This window comes from Rhinolophus sinicus, linkage group LG01, assembly GCF_036562045.2.
Source record: "Rhinolophus sinicus isolate RSC01 linkage group LG01, ASM3656204v1, whole genome shotgun sequence".
NCBI lineage: Eukaryota > Metazoa > Chordata > Mammalia > Chiroptera > Rhinolophidae > Rhinolophus > Rhinolophus sinicus.
In genome coordinates this window covers 114,493,498-114,514,975 of record NC_133751.1, presented here as the reverse complement: position 1 = coordinate 114,514,975, position 21,478 = coordinate 114,493,498, and the positions used below count along the sequence as shown (strand labels likewise).

Genomic DNA, 21,478 nt, shown 5'->3' with positions numbered 1-21,478 from the left:
GACAGACCTCACAACAATGCCAAGAAATAGCCCAGTCTGAAGGGGCAAATGCAGGGGAGCAGAGAAGAAAGCAGAGAATTCCCTGGCATGACTTACCACACAGCGTGTCTGTGATGAAAGTTCACACATGGGCTGATTCCTCTACCAGGCAGACACTTTGAGGCCAGCAGGGTAGGTGCCCACGTTTGCACCTAGCATGTGTGAAGAATAACAGTATAGGATATGCACTTGTTAAACCCAACCCCTTGTCTGTTTCCACTGGGTAAAAGGAGACTGTGGGGTGGATGTGGGATGAACTCCGCAGCTCAAAGACGGAGAACAGACCAGAACACCATTCAGTCCTTGCCTTCCTCGAACCTGTGCTCTACGTACCACAAATAGGGTTTTTCTTAATAGCACCAAATCAAAATCAAAAACAAAACAAAAACCACAGAACATCTATCTCACAAATTCTAGGATGCGTGAAGTATGACATAGTGATGAAAATGCCAGACTAGTGAGGAAGGTCTATAGAGAGCATACAACAGGAACAGAATCCACTGATCACAGAATCCACCAGGCTATTAGTGACTGATAGGCACAGAGCCCGGCCACTGAGAGTTCATGGCACAAGCTTTAATGACTAATACAATTAACTCGTACAAATGGTTACAACTACAGAAGCTGTTCTCCACAGGGACTTCCAGATGTGGGTGAAGAACTGCCTGCAAGGTTAGATTAAGGTGACCTACACACTGCTGGTGAATCTTCAGGTTTAGACTGATAAGCTTTTTTCTTCATGGATCAGGGAGAGAGACTGGCTCTGAAAAATTGAACATCTCCTCGGGTTTAAGAATAGCTCAGCCTTCGTTTTGGGTTCAGGGAAACTGCGGGGAGAGTGAAAAAAAAGTTGGGATTCTGGAGTCGGGCAAATATAGATGATAAGCCCATTGTGACCACCTCCTAGCTACTTGATCTTGGGTAAACTACCTAACCATCCAAGCCAGCATATGTTCACTCTAGAATATTTTAAATATTAAATCCCCTGAGTGCTCATTTACTTTTTTCTTCCCTTTTATTTTTTTTTTTCTGGTGATGAGCACGTCAATGGAAAAGTTTCAAAAGCATTAGCTTCTACAAAAAAAAAAAAAAAAAAAAAAAAAGCATAAAAAATAAATCATGTAGTACGCGTACATCTTAACTGAAGCCAGCGGAGGGAAGAACAACTATTCCTGGGACTATGGTGAGGAATAAAATGAGACCTCATCAGTTACCACCCCTGCAGGAGGTGTAGGGTTGGAAACCCAGTCAAGGAACTGGCACATTACTTAACTTTATCTCTGATCTCCAATGTTCCAACATTCCAAGCTGCTGCTTTCATTTCTTTTGATTGTGTCAAAAGGTTCCTGATTATTGTACAATGAAAGGCATTAATCTCTCTTTTAATATCCTGGTGAGCTCAGCCTGTTTCCAATCAGAAGGAATCTGCCCTCGTTGACCCCAATCCTGTCACCTGGCAGAGCTCATTCCCTCAAAGGTAAATTTCCTGGCTGTGGCAGCACACCGCCTGGCCTGGTGACTGCAGTGGGTGACACACAGACTGGAGTGAGTCTGAGCTGACTTCTTTCCGCCTCTCCAAAAATCTCCATTTCTGTTCACTATAGGCTGTGGGTTTCCTTTCCTTCTGGGAATTGATAAGATCTTCTCACATCCCATTATTGATTAATCATAATCTGCAGCTCACACAACAGTCAGTTAACAGGAAATGGAGCCACTGGTGGTTCCAACAGGAGAGCAGAGACAGGGAGGGAAGTTGTTCCTTCATTTAGGAATCCTTGAAGGCATAAATAGGGCAAAAGAGCCACAACGCCTGTGCCCCTGGGTATATGTGGCCCTCTGCCATGGGTCAACTGAATCAACTTTGCTCATCAATTTTTAATTGGAGATGGTGGTGAAATATTTTTATTGTAATGTAAACATGGATATAGTATGTAGGAGAATTCAAATTTGCCTGAATGTTTAAAATATAAAGTTCAAGAAATTACATGCCTCAGAGGCACTTGAAGCTGAGCTCTCGGAATTCCCGTGGTTCTCATGCACTCTTTTTTTCCGGTGAAGTCTGGAAAGCAAGAGCTGCCACCAAACATAAAAACAAGTCATTTAGTAAATGTTAATTGAAATAGGCAGAATGAAGGAAGGGAGATGGAAAGAAAGACAGAGATGGAGAAGATGAAAGGAATAGAATGGTGGGGAAGGGAGGGAGGGGGAAAGAGGAAAGGAAAGGAGGGGGAATCAGAAGGAAGGCGCACTGGAACAAAGGAAAAGAAATGCTGAAGATGAGGAAGCAGAGAGTAAGGATTTAGGGAAAGGAAAGAGGTGTTCAATAAACAGAGCAAGAATAAAATGTAGGGGCCACAGTGCGTGGCTTAGTTTGAAGGGATATTACTGTCTTTTGTCACGTCTGGAGCTAGGTGGCCAGCAATTCTAATCTGTCCCCTCATCAACTGCTTTTCAGTCAACAAAAGGCTTTTGTGAAGGTACAGGGAAGTGCACTGTGCACAGTATGCATTTCACAAATACTTTTTGAATGAATGCATGAGGCAGGTGGAAGTGGAATAAGCTTTTATAATTCCTCAGTCATTGTACTAGCACCTGATTTTTCACCCAACATTAACAAGAAAAAAGGGGGTAGGAAGATGGTACATGAGGGTCAACTATATGGTGATGGAAGGAAAACTGATTCTTGGTGGCAAACACACAATGTGATATATAGATGATGTATTACAGAATTATACCTGAAATCTAGGTAACTTTACTAAATGTTGTTACCCCAATACATTTTATTTTTAAAAAGATAGCTAAAACATCAAAAAGACAAGAAAAAAGAATACTTCTACTATTTGTTCACACAAACCTGGCTTCAGTAGTACTCACAGAGGAAATACAGGTGTCGCAGCTTTCCAATTTTACCTCCATCTGCCTGTGTCTCCTATCAATGGAGGGCTTAGGGTACTGAAAACACTCCACACATGCTCCTGTCCAGGGTCACTGATTCTACCAAGGTCTGTTCAAGGATACCTCCCACAGAATGCTGACGTCTTCTGCACAGTCCTTCTCAGTTTTCTGGAGGCGATGTGCTTCTTATGTGTCTAGATGAATCTCTGTTCTCCACTTTCTTATGAGGCTCCCCTTGTGAATTTTGTCAGCAAGAGGGTCTACTGGCAACTGCCCAGAAGCAGTGATCACACTATTATGACAGAACCCAGGATTCAAGTAAAAAAAAATCCCGATGGTCACGTTTCTCAACAAGGTGGTGACCAATTCTGCCCATAGTCTTTTTGATGTAGGAGTTAACATGAGAACAATTTCTATTTGTCTTGGCAATCACTCAGCTCTCTGATTACCCTGCTGAAGGGAGAGTAGGTCCTTCTATCTTTGCTGGAGAAAGGAAATGTAGTTGTCCCTGCCCTAATTCGTATGATAACTGATTTTGAGTGAATCCATGTTGAGGTTCATTAGTAATTATAATAGCAGGTAGGCATGATTATTGAATGCCCACCTCATGAGTATTTGATAGTGACTCATATCATACCTACACTGACTCTACAAGATTCATGTTTGTGTGCATAGCAACTATCCTTCTAGTGAGAATGAAATCAACCCAGAAATTTGTGATGCACGTGCTTTTCAACATCCTTTACTGCTGCGCTAGTGCCCACCTACTTCGCTTTCAGCCTTGTAATAAGGAGGTTAAGCATGGGCAAAGCAGGAGAATCCTGAACCCTTCTCCAACTCAGAATATTTTCTTTCCCTGCCCCAGATACCCAGTACTCTCAATTCTCTAAACTTTTCTGCAAAAAGTCTGTTTTTCTCAATCAACTGTAGTTCAGTACAGATTTAGATTCCTCTATTTTCTCTCCCAGTGGGGCTCTGTGTTTTAGGGCTTATTTCTATAAATTGAATGACTGTTTCCCACATTTACAGTTTCAGGGGACTGATGGAGTTAACAGAAGAGTTGTTTGGGGACAAATGGGTGTTATAATCAGAGGCCTTTCCCCAGTGCCCAGGGGGTGGCAGATCCCTGTCAGGACTGCCCTCAGAATAGGCCTAGCTGGGAGGTTTCACGTTTGGTTTTTGTGCCCCCATGGAGTTTGCAAGGCAGCACTGGATCCAACAGACATTTTTCTCCCTTCCTCTTACATCTTATCACAATCATGAGCTCAGGGAACAGCCAATGATAACACCCAAATTGCATGTCCTCATGAGAGAAGGAGTAGGAAAGAGAGGAAGGAAAAGTAAGAGGGAGGAGGGAAGAGTGAGGGAGAGAACTGAACATAACTACTCAGCTAACAGGGTTCCAGGCTAACACCTACAAGCATCTGTCGGTGAGGCAAATTTCTTTAGATTGCTATTTGCCTTGGACTGTCTTCAGAGGGATATTTCTGCTTCCAAAGGTGGATAGTTAAAAATAATACACAACATGAGTGGTGTTTTGGCGTTTCTCTTCACTTTTTTTCTATTTCAACATTACTGTTGTCATGCTTTAAAACTCAATCAATTCAGCTGATCCAGTGAGCAGATGGCATTAATCAACCCCCAAGAATATGCACAAAAGCAATTAGAAATGTAGAGACATGGAATTTATGTCAGCAAATCAAATACCAATGATGGCAAATCAATGGGGCACACCCAATTCCCCTTGTCTCTGTTCCCATTGAGCAATCACGGACAGTAGTAATGATCCCCGGTTCACCTCCTGCCAGAGGGAGAAAGAGAACAGGGAGGTGGAGGTTTAATTACACATCCTTTAATGACTAGTTCTCACTCTGCTGACAAAAACCAGCATAATTTACAGACTAGAAGATGCATCAGGATGATGGATACAGACAGCATATGCTAGATGGTGTCATGCAAATATGAAATATACTGCACTGAGAATATGGTCATTTGGTATTCCCAGAGAAGAACTTCATTTCAGAGAACTGAGCACCTTTTCTAGCATCTATAGCTCTCATTTGTCAAAAACAATGGAAGCAGCTGTAGAATACATTTTAACCACAAATCTGTGCCTCCTGTGAGTTTACTAGCTCATATATGTCTATGTTTTGAATTAACTTGGCCATTATTTTCTTTCTGAATCTCTGCAACCTTTGGAGATTATGAAACTTCCTTCTTTGGGCCCTTATTAATGATCATCTGAGTTACTGTAATAATCTCTTATCTGGTTTTCTTACTACTAGTCTTGGCTCATTCTAGTTTATTCTTCACACAGGTTTTTTTAAATGCCCATTCTTCAGCTCCCAATTCCAATCCAACCACCTGAACTGCTCTTTCACTTAATAGCCCCACATGCTAACTTAGCATCTCCCAAACAATAATAAGTAACACTTGTTAGTTTAAAAACTAAACACAAAACAAATAAATTTTAAAATACAATGTATATCTAATTACATGTACAACATCCTTCCATGACTCGTTGCTTTGACAGTAAAAACAAAAGACCCCATGCTTACCCATTTCTCTAGTTTCTTCTTCTATCCCTATGCTTCTGAGCCACTCCTATTGGTAGTCACTACAAGACACCTTACTCTCATACCTTCACACAGAAAACCTGTAATAACCTCCTTGTATTTCTCCCAGCCAGGGAAGTCTGAGTTTGTCTTGGCTTACTTTTCATTTCCCTCTGAGAGCCTGCCTGGATGTCCCAGCCACCTTACATTACACGTTGCGCTTATCATTGTCATAGCATTTATCACTTTGACATGATTAAAATTTCATTTTTCTGGCTGCCCACGTTCAAAGGTCCTTGAGGTCACAGACTATATCTTCTTATTCATTTTTATTTCTCCAGAACTATATATATATATATGTTTTAGAAAGATAACCTTTAGGTGGGACTCATGCCTTCAATAAGGTTTTCAAATGCGTAACACACACAAACCATTAACACTTAAATCTTCTCCCAACCGGGCAGCTTTAAAAGATGACATTGGAGACTCAGAATAATGCTGTCAGAGAAATGTTATAGGTTTGCAATAAAATAAGATCTTTCCACTGATTTACTACTAAAACCCCATTAAACAGAACCCAATTTTTCCTTTTTATACCGAACCATGGGCTATGAATAAGTTTTAAAGCAATATATTTGTAAATTTTCAGACTACATAGAAAACACTCATTAAAATCACAAAAGCAAGCAAATTAGCTAAAACTTTGTATTGAGGGCAGAAGGATGAAGAGGTCTTCTCAGTGAGGGACCAACGGCCATTTGACACACAGGCAGGATCATGTCAGCCGTGAGGTCATGGAAATGTGTAGGTGTTATGAGTGCAGAGGCCCATTGTTCAGCTCCCAATTCCAATCCAATCATCTGAACTGCTCTTTCACAGCCCCACATGCAACCTTAGCATCTCCCAAACAATAATAAGCAACACTTGTTAGTTTAAAAAATAAACACAAAACAAATACATTTTAAAAGATTCAAGCAATAAAACCATAGAAGGATTTTAATTTAGGAAAAAAATGTTTCCTTGGAGACTGTTCATTTATTATCTCATCCATTCATTTGTCCAGTGTTTTAGTCATTGAATATAGACAGTCAAATAAAATATGATAATCATGGAACATGCAATTTAATTGGGGAGACAAGGATCATAAGAAGTGTTATTGAAATACAGTAGTAATATGTAAGGATACTTGACCTAGCCTGGGGAAAGTGTGCGTGTGTATGTATGTGTGTGTGTGTGTGTGTGTGTGTGTGTGTGTTAGAGTTGGAAGAAAGTGAAGGAAGATAAAAAATGGGAACGGGTATTCTAGAGCAGGCAGACAACATATGCAAATAAATGATGCAAGGAGATGTGAGACAACCTGGTTTGTTCGTGGAGTATGAAGATGCTCCAAAATGTTAGAAATTGGGGGATATGGGAGGAGTGGTCAACATGAAACAGGGTATTAGGCAGAGCCGGATCAGGACCAGCCCTGTGTCGGGAAAAGGAGCACACACCTGCTCTTTAATTAATATGTTTAGTCTGACATCTATGAACTTATAAGACATGATACTAATGGAGGTAACTTTCACGGTACTGTTATATGCTTGTGTGTGTGCAATCACACGTCTGCATCAGGGCTATAATCTTTCCCTACCAAGTTTTTACGGAAACTTGTAAAAGAAAAATAAAGCATCTGGTGCACATCCAGACACGAAGCCTCTTATCTTTGACCACTGTGATATTTGGCATCTTGCACCTGATCTAGATTTCGAATGTTTGGTGTTTAAGGTACGACTTGGGAGTTGGCCCTGGTGGAACCTGCGACTTCCACGTCCTTTGCCAAGGATGGAGACCAACCACAGGGATCCCAAGGCAGCTTGCCACAGATGCTCACACAGACCCCAACTAAATGCATGGGAATTCAGATCTTGCAAAGAGTGTGGTTTTTGGAGATTGATCCAGACCCCGATCCTGATTTTTTTTTTTTTTATTGTTTAGCTTTATGATCCTGGGAAAATCATTAACTTTATTCATCTGTAAAGTGGACTTAATAAAGTCTACCTTGTTGTGTTGCCTGGTCAAATTATGTGGACACAGCAGGAATGAAAACCCTATTAAGTTGTTATTCTAAGTATAATTGTTTAATAACTTTGAGTACAATCACCCCAGAAGTATGTAAATGGAATGACCAGCAGGCAACATCGGCAGTTAAGGACAACAATACACTCCAACTAGATAGGACCTTAATAAGAATTTGATCCAACTCCTTCCTCTCATACACCCAGAACATTAGAACAAGTCAATAACAACCTTTTCATGGACACCAGACAAACAGTGTCAGAGTTTTGATGAATGAAGACATCTCCCCTTATGAATTAAAAATGCCATTATTGGCTCCAAAAGAGTACACTGAAGCATCAAAATAAAGTCCTACTGAGTGAATGACTATTGTATTCTGGACTTTCAGGTAACTATCCCCTCTCCACCCCACCTTCCTATATGACAAAGATGATTAGCTTGTCTATAAAATCCATATTTCAGCTGACATAAGTTAAAGGGCATTGGATCACCAACTAAACGTTTTAGGAACATTTCAAACTATATCACATACTTTATTTTCTAACAAATGGACACTGAAAAATAAAGCAATGTAGTAAAGGAAAACTGAGTCCCACTAAGAAAGAAAAGGCAATGGGAAGAGGAACAGAGGAAAAAGAAAACTTGCAACTTAGAGGACAGTCATTCATTAGATTGAGAATAAGGATGGGCGGGGCAGGGAGTGAGCTTATTCTTACTGAAACAAATTTTTCCATAATTCTGTACCCTTGTGTGGAAATTTTAGCCTAGGTTTTCATTTGTATCTTCCAGTTGTGGAAATAGGAATCTGCTTTTGAGATGAGGTCTATGTGAAGAGAAAGGGAAGAGAGCTCATATGGACAACCAAAAATAAGCTCATTCAAACATGGGAAAATTTTTAGGTCTCTTCCAAATGAGTATCATATACCTCGTTCACTTCTGCTGATTGCAAATGCCACGAAAAGTATACCACAAACACTTTCCAGCTGAAAGAAATCAGGCTGATCATTGCTTGTTTATAATATTACCTATTGATTGGGTTTGTGCATAAGCTTCAGATAACTCATGCTATAGTGCATCTCTTTATTTGAAGATCTCTATAAATATGATTGGCATACTCTTATATTTTAGATGAAGTTCTGCCTATGATGAAAGGGCTAAAATAAATAGTTTTTGATTTATCTCAAGGCTATTATCTTTGTGAACCTAATATGTAGCAGCAAACAGGTAAGATGCTTGGAGATCATTAAAAGTGACTTATTGGTCAAAATTAAGGGTCTTTATACTCACCTAACATTTGATTAGTGTTTAAAATGAAGTGAATCGTAACCCTAGAAGTGTCCCAAGCATCCCTCTTATCTTCTGAACACAAGTACTCCCATTATAACGCTCTTTCAACATACCTAATGTTTGAAGAAACTCCTCAGTAAAATATTAAGCAGCTGTTCTGTTTAGGAATAGGTACGTATCCTAAATGCTGTCTTGTACCTAAGCATGTGAGCACAGGCAGTTTGTATAACCCGATGGGCATTTGACATCTTAGCTGTGGCATAACTAGGGCTAGAACTCTGTAACATTTCATACCCCTGGCTTCACTTCCACCAACTATCAACTCAGATCGTTTATTCCGGTGTCAAAGGAGTTGATATTATATGTAAAAGCATTTTTCATTTAACATTGGCCCATCATATCTACATTTGAAATTCCCTCAGGGTAAATCCGAAGATATGTTGTAGCTATTTAATATCCTGAAAACCTGGAATAGGGGAATTTTCAGGGTTTTTATTACTCGTAGGTAATTATGTTCTCTGCACAGTTTCATATACCGTATTGGTCTCCTAACCTTACTTTATTTTAATTTTGTTTAATTAGAAATATATAAAATCTATAATTGGCTAAGCATTCATTTTTCTCCTGCAGATAAATGCTCAAGTTTTGGTCAGATTATGAGAAAATTAAACACACACACACACACAAACACACACACACACACACACCCTACACACAATAGCAACAGCAAATTATTATTAGAAGAATGAAAACAAAAGTTGTTTTTACTGGAACAAAGTTCACAGGTATACACAGATACTATGGAGCATCTTGGGTAACTAATGCATTTTCAAGACTATGTCACAATGACAAAATGTTACTTCAAAATATAGAATGAATAAACTTGAAAAAACAACTTCTCCAAATAACTTATAATAACTTATAAACAATTTGAGTATTCTTCAATATATGCATATAAATGTAAATGGGCTGTAGATAGATCTTAAATAAAAGCCCTGTATTTAATGGATAAAGTGTGTGGACAATAGAGGTCTGGAAGAATTGTGGAATGTTCTTTTTCTTTCCTTAGAGGTTCTGCATCACAGGTTTTGAAGACTACAAAGATGTACTGAGTTCAGAAGTAATTTCCTGCTGCTATTCTATTGTTCACTGAATTAATACATTTGCTCAGCATAATAACAACATTTGTCATTATTTTTTAAGAACATTGACCCCAAAATATTTAGCAAGCAGCGTGCATTCAGTTGAAATGTTGATTGGAAATAGGGAAATTAAACTGTCAGTGATGAAATATTAAAGCCCATTATCACAAAGCTTCATTTTAAATTTCGGAATTAGTTTTATTGCTACATCAGTAATGATAAGCATGAGTCTTAAATCCATGCCATGTAGGTTTTATAAGCATTATTATAGCACAACCATAATTCAATTAATTTACAGAAAATGCCATTCTACAATGCACATTTCTCTTTGCTCTTAAGAAAATGTACTGCATAAGGAAGCCCCAACCAAATTCCTACAGAGCAGGCTCTATCTATTTCACCTTTATTCCTCACTCCACCTTTTTGTATCTTCAAAATGTTCACTATTCTCAGATAGGTAAATGTGCCAAAGGAAAAGGGTGATTTCACTGCCACACCTTTGCACACTGGGACAATACTGACCTCTAGTGTTCCAGGAGGTAGAAAGACTAGTTCAGCACCATGCCTTACTTCCTCTTACTACACCATTTAGATGTTTTTCTAAAGCACCATGGGAACAATTTCACTTAAAAGAAGGAAGAGGAAGGAAAGGAGGAGGAGGAGGAAAAGAAAAATCAGATTCTACCCTGTCCCTACCTGTCCTCAGAAATAATTTCTGAACGAAGGCCCTTAGGATCCTCCCTTGTAGAGAGGTTGACCACTTCAGCACTCCTTTAGAAAAACAAAGTTTAATAAAACCTTTATAAGGCATCACCACTAACTATAGATTCTGGATCTCTAAAACTTCCAATCACAGCTGAAGCACTGGCTTTGCTTTGGACTATTTTCAGTTAATAACATTTATCCAATCCTCTTCCCTTGAGGTATAACTCTGGGTTGGATATCTTCCTCAAGGCCCTCTTGGAGGGTGGGTAGTGAATGAGAGGGACTCATAGTAATGAGTACTCTTACTACCTTTCTCTAACAGTGATGGTTCAGATGACCAAAAAAAATAGTATTAGCATGTTCCAATAGGGTGAAACATTTCTGAGGTTCCGGCGGGGTTAGCAGAAAGGGGAGCAAGCCCAGAAACTCAAGGAACCTTGATAAACCATCTTTGGAAAACACAGATGGCTTAATTGCATTTTCTCATTTAGGAGTTTCCAGAGCTGGAAAACTTCCCTTACTCTGCCTAGAGAGGCAGCTGAGCAATTGAGCTTAAACCTCTGATGGTTCTAGAGATTTATTCAAGTTTGACCAACTGAGTTCTTTAAATACACAGTGCAGGTGTTGGATCCCCAGGTGTCCACCTTCCCTATCTATTAAATTAAATGCTCTGCACTTGCAGACGTTGGTGCTTCGACAACAGTGTACACTTAGTTAATACTCCTTAGATGTTCTTTGGCACAAAGATTTTGGGGATGGAGTGTGTATCAAAGCTCTTCTTCCTGTAACAGGCACATCCATTGATCTTATGGTTTGAATATGTTGGGCCATGACTCTTAGGCCAAAACTCCCAATCCTACTAAACCAATGCCCATTGGTTGCAAGATAACCCAAACGGAGCCTTCTCCCTAGTGAGAGTCCTGTACTGAGAGGCACTAGGCATGCTGCAAACCCAAGGCAGCCGCATTCAGAGATGAGCTGCGGTCACCCAGTGCGTTGGCTGGGAGAATCTCAGTCCCTGGAAGCTCAGCCCCAGGCGGCGTTTACCATCTGAACCAGGGGCCTTCTCGGGAAATGCCCTGGCTGAGATCACACTGGCGCGGCACAAGGGGCTAACGGGAGGCTAAGGGAAAAGACGCCTCCCTTTTCCCCTGAACTTTGCGAATGGGGAGAGGGCAGAAAATCCAGCGGGGAAGGATCATCCGAGCTCTGCTAACTTTTGGGATGGTTAGAGTGATGGAACGACGCTAATCAGCATTTTTGAAACCTTGTCCTGTGCTCAGAGCAGGCACAATTGAACACGCTTGGACAGTTAGGTATCTTCCCCAATGCTAGCGTTCCCCACCTCACCTACCCACCCTCAATTCCTGGTACTCACAATTCGTCGCTGTTAATCCTAAATGCCACACGCCGGAGAACAGCAAAGTGAAAACGCTGATGAGCAGTGGTACAGAATCCATTTCCCCCGAGTAAGCGGTCTCTCCCAATTGAATCCCAAATTCGCAGGCGCCCGCCGCGGCTTCTTCTCTATTTCTCTCCCTCTCTGTCTCTCTCTCTCTTCTGCACCGCTAACCCCTTCCCACCCACCCCCTTGGAGAGGCACTCGCTGCTTCACTCCATCCCGTGCCCAGATGCACTACCGAAACCGTAGCGGGTCTTCTCCGGAACTGAGGCTGGAACTACAGTCCCCGCGACCGCCGCTTGCTGCGCTCGCCTGCCTCGCCCGCCTCGCCCTCCTCGCCCGCCTCGCCCGCCTCTTTCTCCTCTCCCCCCTCCTTAAAGATGCAAATCCAAACCCGACTGCAACCACAGGCGCCCACTCGATGGATGCTGGAGCTGGAATCAACACCCGGTCGGCGCACAGCTCCTTATACGCGCGCCGGCTGCGCGGCGCCGCCCCCGACCCGGCCCGCCCTGCGCTCCCCTATCAGAGCGGCCGGGGCCGGTCTGCACCCAGCTCCGCGCGGCTCCTCTCCCGCCGCCTGGCGCTGCGGTGCGCTTCAGCTACCTGGGAGGGGAAGCAGGAAGGGAAAGGGGGATCTGTCTCTCTCCCCTCCCCCAATTTGGGGGATGAGTAAAGGTACTGAAATTTAAACAAGGGTTTGAAGAACGCTGCTGAAGGCATCCTAAAATGAGTTGGAAGACAAAACGCATTGGCAAGAAGTAATATCCCATGCAAAGGTTCGCAAAGAGCTAAGGAGATGCATTTTTCTTTTTTTGAGGGAAGGCTTTAATAATGTGATTTTATTTACCCAGTGCTCCCCCCCACCCCCGGTGTGGAAGGCTGATGGGTAGTGAAGATACTGGGATTTCTGATTTAGCGATTTTATATTGTGCCTGCTCCCCTGCTTCTGACCCCGCACTCTGCCCCCCTCGCCCATCCATTCAGAGAAGAGCAAGTCCACTCTCCTCCTTGCTACAGGCACGTATTTTGGGCAGGTGCAGACTGCAAGCTGCGCGGTGCTTTAGGTTCTGGAGCTCAAGTGGTTCCTGGGCGCCTGACGGAGAGGGAGGGACAGATTGGGAGTGGTAAAGATGTGAGGCAGGGTGGGGGTTCCTAGTTGACTTGTGAGATTCATTCTATATATGAGGGCCCAGCTGGAGGGATTGAAGTTAAAAGGGAGGAAAAGAGTAGTTTTGGTTTCTTCCTAGAGGGTCCCTAGATGTTCTGTCTTCTGCTTCCAACTTCCATCTGGTTACTCTCCCGCTTTACCGTAAATCAACTTATTTTTGTCTTTATTGGAAGCTGTCAGAAAGCTGTCAGATGTTAACATAATGAGGGCCACAATGATTTCTCCTGTGTGAAGCTTACAATCAAGTTGGGATGGAATCACTTCAGAGGAAGTGGGTGTCTCCCTCCCCCATCCCCCAGTAGCAAATAGGCAGGCTTATTTTACAAGATACATTCCTGACAACCCTTGGTCTTTAGCTTGCACAGCTACAGCAGCTTAAGCTGGGTTTCAAGCAGCTTCTGCATGAAGGTGAACCTGAGGTGAACCTGTGGTTTAGGTGAGAGCTGGACTTACATCATTGGAATACTAAAAGATAGCTGGATAACAACTGGATTAGTGACATCATTAGTTTATTAGAGAAAAGAATTCTGAGGGTCCTCTCACTTGTTAAGTAAAGGCCCTCTTGTGTCTAAGCTGCTAACTGAAAATAATTGTTCTTGTTACTAGATTCTTGAGCAACGGAAGGCTTCTCCAGCACAGGCTTTAGTTGTGAGAGGAAAGGCCGTTACAGGGGGTGGGGAATCACAAGATATCAAAGCTGAAGTGATCCAGAAGCTGTCCTGCTGGTAGGAGCCTGAGTGAGGAGAGGCCTGTGATTCAAAGTCCAGCTTCTTGGGCTTCCTTCTGCTGACCTTGGCCTTTGAGGACCCCAGGTTTAAAAATACCATGTGGCTAGTTTAATCACACTAGAGAGACTAGAAAAAAATATGAAGCCTCATCCAGCTTTATATGTTCATTAACACTTAAAAAGAAATAAAATATTGCAAATATAATCTAAGTCCGTTTTGTATTCTTTTTTCTCAGTTTAAGAACAGTATTTATGAATTCCCTTTTGCATTCTTGCCTGATCCTCCACCATACCTAGAACACTTATTTTTCATTCCTATGCATCATGTTTTTATACCTTTACCACACATATTTACATTCTTAAACAAAATATAGTATTGATCTGATTGTCTTTAACAAATGTATAAATGACATCGTACTGTTTCATTTTGCATCTTGCAATTTACTCAACATTATATTTTTGGAATTTATGCATCTGGATACATATAGTCCTAATTCTTTCATTTTAACTGCTGTATTCTATTTTCATTGTATGGATACACTACAATTTATCATTAATTTTTTTGTTTATTAACCTACAGATTATATCCTTTTTTTTCCCCTCAAGATAAACTATATAATCTTGTACCTATCTCTTAGTTTTTCTCAAATAGGTACTTGGGAATAACATTTTTTTGATCATAGGAAATGCTTAGCTTTAGCTTTAGTAGGTATTGCTAGTTTCTCTACAAAACGGTGTTACCAATTCATACCCCCTTTTGCCCACAGTACTGTGTAAGATTTCCCCTAGCTCTGCACCCTCACCAACTCTTTCAGACCTCTCTGATTTCAAATGGCAAAATTATACCCAGAGAACACAGGGATTAGTCACTGAGGTTACTGTTCAACTATATCATCCCACTTTGTACACATCTGAAAAAAATGTTTAGTTAAATAAACTGTTTCAAAAATTATGGAAGATGCCTTCATTTTCTGACAGAATGACTTAAAATGAATCCATGTCAGTAAAATGTGCATGGAGTATATATTAAAAGGTAATTATGGAAATTTGTTACATGAAGCCCCCAAACTGTATGTGATCTTCAAGTTATTAGTAAATACTGGAACTCTGCATTTATAGATGTCCATATGCAGATTTAATGTCTAGTATATAAATTGCACCTAATTTAAACTCCTATTTACAGCTGAAGATTTTTTTTTCTCTCTCTCTCAAACACACCTGTTCTCAGAGCAACTTTGAGCCTTAAACAGCAGATATTTGTCTAAGATTTGTTACCGTTTCAGTAAGAACACTGCAGCTCTGAACGTGGCAAGAGGCAAACAGCTGTTCCTCTTACACAGTAGAGTAAAAATTTCATCTTTTGGGGGCATTTTGCCAGAAAGTTTTTATTAGCTGTAGAATATTAATAGTATTAAAACTGTTTTCAGCCAGATTGATATTTACTGATTGAAATCTTTTGTAAGCCTTTAAGTGTGTTAAATACTCATTGTCAACAGCAGAATAGAAGCTGAATAATCTCTCTTCCCTTTCCTACCCTGTGTTCTTTGATATAGAAGAAAAACCCATACTTGCAGACTACCTTGTTTTGAAGAGGGTGAAAAATCCTGCATAGATAAAGCGCATTGATGGCTAATAGGGAATGGCAAATTCTCCAGTCCCTTTTGTTTTCCCTTGAGTACTCCCACGTGTTTCCCCTTAAAAGAGTAGAAGTAAAAGAATCATTCATCAACTGCAATGTTAGCCATCAAATATTCAACAAGTGGTTTGCCTCATTGATTTTGTAATTCTCCTGTAAGGCATAGAGAAGTTAAGTTTGGTCATCTCCATTTTATAGATGGGATCCTAAAAGGAGACAGATTGACATGTTAAATATCATACAGAATTAATGGCCTCAATCCATACTGCACTTGAAAATGAAAACCTCCCATTCTATTCCCTTTATGTTTAGAAAGCTAATAGGAGAAAATCACTATGACATATGAGTACCTGGTATGTATGGAAGAAGAGCCTGCATTGTCTACAGTGCGCCACTCTGATTTGAGTGTTAGTAGTTTTGGATTTTTTTCAACTTCACATATTATAATTTGTCGTAAAGACTGTAAGATGACATCTGTTGTCTCATATCTTGAAAATAGTTTTTAAAAATATTGATGTAGCAGAAAGTTAATTTAATTATTTTTCATTTATTCTTTCCTTTTCTAATGTTTAATGTTATTCTTGTTTTGTTCCATTTTCCTTCTTTACAGTATGTGGCCCGTAATATGCAACACCTATTGGTGTAAGAAATGGGGGGAGAATCTGTTTCCATGGAGCTAAAAAAGATTTAGGAAAGTATAATTTAAACACATAAAAAGTTAAGATGCCAAGCTGGCATGTGATTAAGTGCCACATGGCTCAGATCATAAGTGCTATAGGAGTTTGTAAGTTGATAAAGATTGCTTCCTCTGGGAAGGAAAACTTGCAGTTGGCTTAATGAAGTGGTTCTTCATCTCTTTGGGGGTAAAGGGATTTGAATCCCCCTGGACCATAAAGCCTACTATTCAGTTCAGGCTAAGTCAGGTATATTTGCCTTAACAGTAAAGTCAAATCTAAGGGACATGAAGGCAGAAGTCTACTGGTATAAAAGAGTGGACTTTTCCATTAAGGCAAATGGGCTTTAGCCAAATGTTGAGAAAAACTCACTTGAGCTTCTTCCCTCTATTTCTGTCTTCTAGTCTACCTCAGACTAAATGTTGTCCCCACAATGCTCATCCTTGACATCAAAAGTAGTGGTCTGCTGTCATCCACCTCCTGAAAACAGAACCCTTTAGATACCTTTACCTGGAATGCCTGTTACCTGAGCTGGTAACTGTCATGCTCTTTACACATAGTACTCTTCTTCCTTCCATGGACTTCTCCTTCCCAGGTGGCTAATTTGCACTCACTATTCAAGTCCATCTTTCTCGTGAGGTCTTTATTGATTACTGTGTAATATTCCTGTTCACATGTGTTCCTGACTCTGAGTGGTTTCTCAGTTAGGATTCAACTTGGAGTCTTTAGCACACACAGTAGGCTCTCAAGGAATGCTTGATGAATGAATAACATTCGATGTAAAAAGGTCTTGTCAAATTTTCTAGAGGTTACATCCACCCCACCCCACCTCACCCCATCCACGCATTCTACCAGATTCAGTGACTCCTTTGAGGACGTTGTCCTTATTTATGTTCCTTGGAAATCAGGATGTCAGTTTTATGGATAATCATTGGGATTGCAGTTTAGAATAAAATCTTAATAGTTCATTCTCCCAGCCATATAGTTTTTAAATACTTGGATTTATTTTGGGGAGGATTTCACCTTCTAAAGTGTACATAGTTAGATTTGTACAAACCTAGCCATGCCATATTTAGAAACATGTGAAGAAAAAAAAAGAAAAAAGGATCTCTCTTCCCCACTTATTTCTGGCTCTCTCTGGAGGAAGTTCTGCTTACAATCACCAAGAAGTCATCTGTGATATATATCATGTTTCAGGAGAAACCTGTTTCGAGTACTTTAATGAAAAGAGTTCTGAGCTTAAAATCAGAAACCCTGAGTATTAGCCTTGGCTTTGCAGCTTACTAAGTATGAGACCTTGAGCCTCTATACATTGGTCTCTTTAAGATTCAGTTTCTACACCTATGAATTATGAATTGTGATATTTTTGGCATAGGTATTTTTGCATAGTGAATAGAATAACACATGTAAAAATATTTTTGTTATACAGACACAAGTTATAAACATTATATCCTAGCTCGAAAAAGACAATTTATTCCATCCCTAACCACTGGATTTCTCATGCATTCCATTTGCCCATTTATCCCTAGAGTAAAAATACATGTGGATACCTAAAAACATTACCCATTCTATGGAAATATGAATAACTCATTACTCAAAGGCATCACAGTAAATCAATCAACCAACACTAATTTATTGAGCAACACTTATGTGCCTAGACTTGTATTATTTATTTTTGGTTACAAAGGTGCCATAGATGAGATGACCTGTTCTGTCTTCACAATTCTTACATGCCCTACAATTTCTAAGTGGGATGATAACATATACAAACATAAGTAACACATTCTTACAGGCGACAGACAACCAAATGCTGATTTTCAAGTCCATCAAAGTAGCAGGCATTACTGATTCCTTGATCAACAGCCATTTGTAACTTTTTCCTTGATTGCAAAACAAGCTGGTAAAATAATCATGATTTGACTTAGCCTACCAGAGCAATCACTTTCCTCTTGGAGAGTGATTATCTGGTACTTTCTATATGGCCCAGTTCTAACCAACAACGGGAAAGATATTTTTTTTTTCCCTCTGGCAAAAGAGAAAAGAATGTGAATAAAAGTCCTATTGTCTCTGCAGTTTTCCCCCAGTGTGGACAATATCAAATGAGTGCATGAGGTTGGTTTCTACATTAGCCAACGTGGGAACATGAGGAGTCAGCCAGGACAATGACATGGCACAAAGCAAAGATACATCTTGTAGGTCTTAATTGCAACAGGTATTTCTGCTCTGGAACAATGAGTCTGTATCGTGTAAGCCACTGCTGGTTAAGTTCTCTAGAGGAAAATAGAACAATGCTTATTAAATATCAACAGGCAATAGGAATTTTGACTTTGTTTTCTCTTGTAGAATTCATGGCACAATTCTCACAGATATATTATTAGCTGAACTGGGCAGATAAGGATACTGAGATTCATGAAATTTAAGTAATATTGTCCAAAGCACAAGCTGTTAAGTAGAAGTTCAAAGGTTCTGAATACAGAATCTTGGTTGATCATACTATGCTCAATGCCACAAATGCTCAGAAATGAAATATATCTATTAAATCGTGTGTGTGTGTGTGTGTGTGTGTGTGTGTGTGTGTGCATTTAACATGTCCCCTGAAGGTCAAATATTTTTTGACAACAATTTGATTTCTACTTAAAAAAAAAAAAAATCTCTTTAGGGCTGCTTATGCCATGTTTCTGTCTCTCAGGGAATAGCTGTGTCTAAAGTCAAACTGCTATTAATTACCAAGTTTGTTAAAGAAAATTAATGAAGACCAGCAGGAACCTGTTCTGTTCTATGTACACTCTTAGTCTTTATGCAAGTCAGGCTCACATCTGAACATAAGAGCTGTAATAACCACTAGGATGAAATTTTTTTCAATTTTTTTTTTTTTTTTACGTTTTCTAAGGCTTTATTTCATTATGTAACCTAATCTCTAGTATGTATGTCCTTTAATCCTTTTTGCATTTTTAAAATTTTATTAAACTTATTAGGGCGGCATTTGTTAATAAAATTACATAGGTTTCAAGTGTACAATTCTACAATACCACCCAAAGTCAAATCTCCTTCCATCACCATATATTTGACCCCCTTTACCCTTTTCTACCTGTCCCCCTTTTCCCTCTATGTCTGTGAGTTTTTGCTTCTTTGTCTTGTTCATTTGTTGCTTTCAGTTTTATACCCCACATGTAAGTGAAATCATATGGTTCTCAGCTTTTTCTGTCTAACTTATTTCACTTAGCACGATAATTTCAAGATCCATCAATATTGTCACAAATGGCAGTATTTCTTCTTTTCTTATGGCCAAGTAATATTCCATTGTATATATGTACCACATCTTCTTTATCCAATCATCTACCTATGGACATTTCAGTTGTTTCCATGTTTCTGTCACTGTGAATAACGCTATAATGAACATAGGGGTACATATATATTTACAGATAAATGTTTTCAGATTTTTGGGGTAGATACCCAGAAGAGGGATTGCTGGATCATAAGGTAGTTCTATCCTTAATTTTTTGAGGAACCTCCATACTGTTTTCCATAATGGCTGTACCAATTTACATTCCCGCAAGCAGTGTATGAGGGTTCCTTTTTCTCCACAGCCTCTCCAACACTTGTTATTACTTGCCTTGTTGAAAACAGCCATTCTAACAGGTGTAAGGTGCTTTCTCATTGTATTTTTGATTTGCATTTCCCTAATAGCTAGTGATGGTGAGCATTTTTTCATATATCTGTTGGCCGTTTGTATGTCTTCTTGGGAGATGTATCTGTTCAAGTTTTCTGCCCAGTTTTTAATTGGATTGTTTGTTCTTTATTGTTGAGCTGTACAAGTTCTTTCTGTATTTTGGATATTAATACCTTATCAAGGTATTTGCAGATATCTTCTCCCATTTGGTTGATTGCCTCTTTGTTTTGCTGCAAAAGAAACCATCAAAAAAACAAAGAGACCATTTTACATTTAAATCAGCTTAGAAAACACAGTGAAAAACATCTATAATTTGTTTTTTATTAACATTTCCAAAATGGTGGAATGAATGTTCATCTAGAGTCAGCATGGGCTGTGTTGACTAGTGAGAAAAAAGAAGATTTGAGGCAGCAGTGTGGGAAAGTTTACTGGTTGCTGAATTATTCTTCGTTTGGGGTCAGGTCTGGAGAGAGGATGTAAGAGGAGGTAATGAAACAGAAAAATAAATCTGTTGACTTATTTTAAAATTTTCCTCACAGCTCTGATATTATGTCCATTAAGAGATCATGCAAGACCAAGAATAATAAAAGTGCATAATCCAACATATTGAATAAAACCCATCACCTTAAGTATTCTCACTTTAATTAAAAATAAATATACCACCTATCTATTTCAATGGAAAACTTAAGAGTTTTTTAATCACTTGAATTTGTACAACTTAGAAAAAAATATTTTCAGGGTTTTATATATATATATATATATATATATATATATATATATATTGATTTATATATAATTTGGCTATATCCCTTTTCTTTATACCCCCACTTTATTTTTATTTTCTTTGTATGTTACTTGAATCACTATTTGCTCAGTGCATTTCCTGTACTAGCCATGTTTGAGGCACTGCAATTCCTAGCTTAATTAGTCATAATCTGTGATTTGGAGCAGATTGTGACCTACTACTGAAGACAAAATGACTTCAAATTGCTGGGAAACTGGCTACATAATAAATACACTTTTTCCTTTTTTTTTTTAACATGAAAGAAACTCTATTTTAAGTAATATATAAATAAAAATGTTCCATTTAAAATTGCTAAAGTAGGGAAGTTTATAATAAGAGTTATTATTATGTGAATTAATTTAAATGGAATGTATCTTGATTCAAGTCACATGAGATTTCTCTACTTAAGAATCTGCCAATGTACAATGCAATGCTAGGGGTATGTAGACAGGACCTGCTCTGAAGCTTTATATGTTTTAAGAAAGAGGATTGGTATACAAGAAAAAAAAAAAAAAAAGTGATATAGACAGTGGTTGGCAAACCTTAACCTATAGGTCCAGTCTGGCCTGCTGCTTGTTTTGCACAGTGTCTTGGTGTAGAATTAACCTCTGGTCATTTGCAGAATGTGAAACAATTTACGAGACTCTACAAGAGTATCCAGAGAAAAGATTTATTCAAAGTTAAAAATGAGAGAGAGAGAGTTCTTTTGTTTGGAACTGGCAGAAGTTTTGCC

The 21,478-nt window shown here is 39.3% G+C and overlaps 1 protein-coding gene across 2 annotated transcripts in view; it reads right to left on the bottom strand.

Annotated features, from left to right (window-relative positions):
• Nucleotides 1-12,609, bottom strand: part of CNTNAP5 (contactin associated protein family member 5) — an 807,958-nt gene extending 795,349 nt beyond the window's left edge. For both annotated transcript variants that reach the window (XM_019749551.2, XM_019749552.2), the window contains exon 1: nucleotides 12,060-12,609. In XM_019749551.2, coding sequence (XP_019605110.2) covers nucleotides 12,060-12,141 — 82 coding nt within the window. In that variant the 5' untranslated portion in view covers nucleotides 12,142-12,609. The remainder of the gene's footprint in view (nucleotides 1-12,059) is intronic.
• Nucleotides 12,610-21,478: the final 8,869 nt, after the last annotated feature.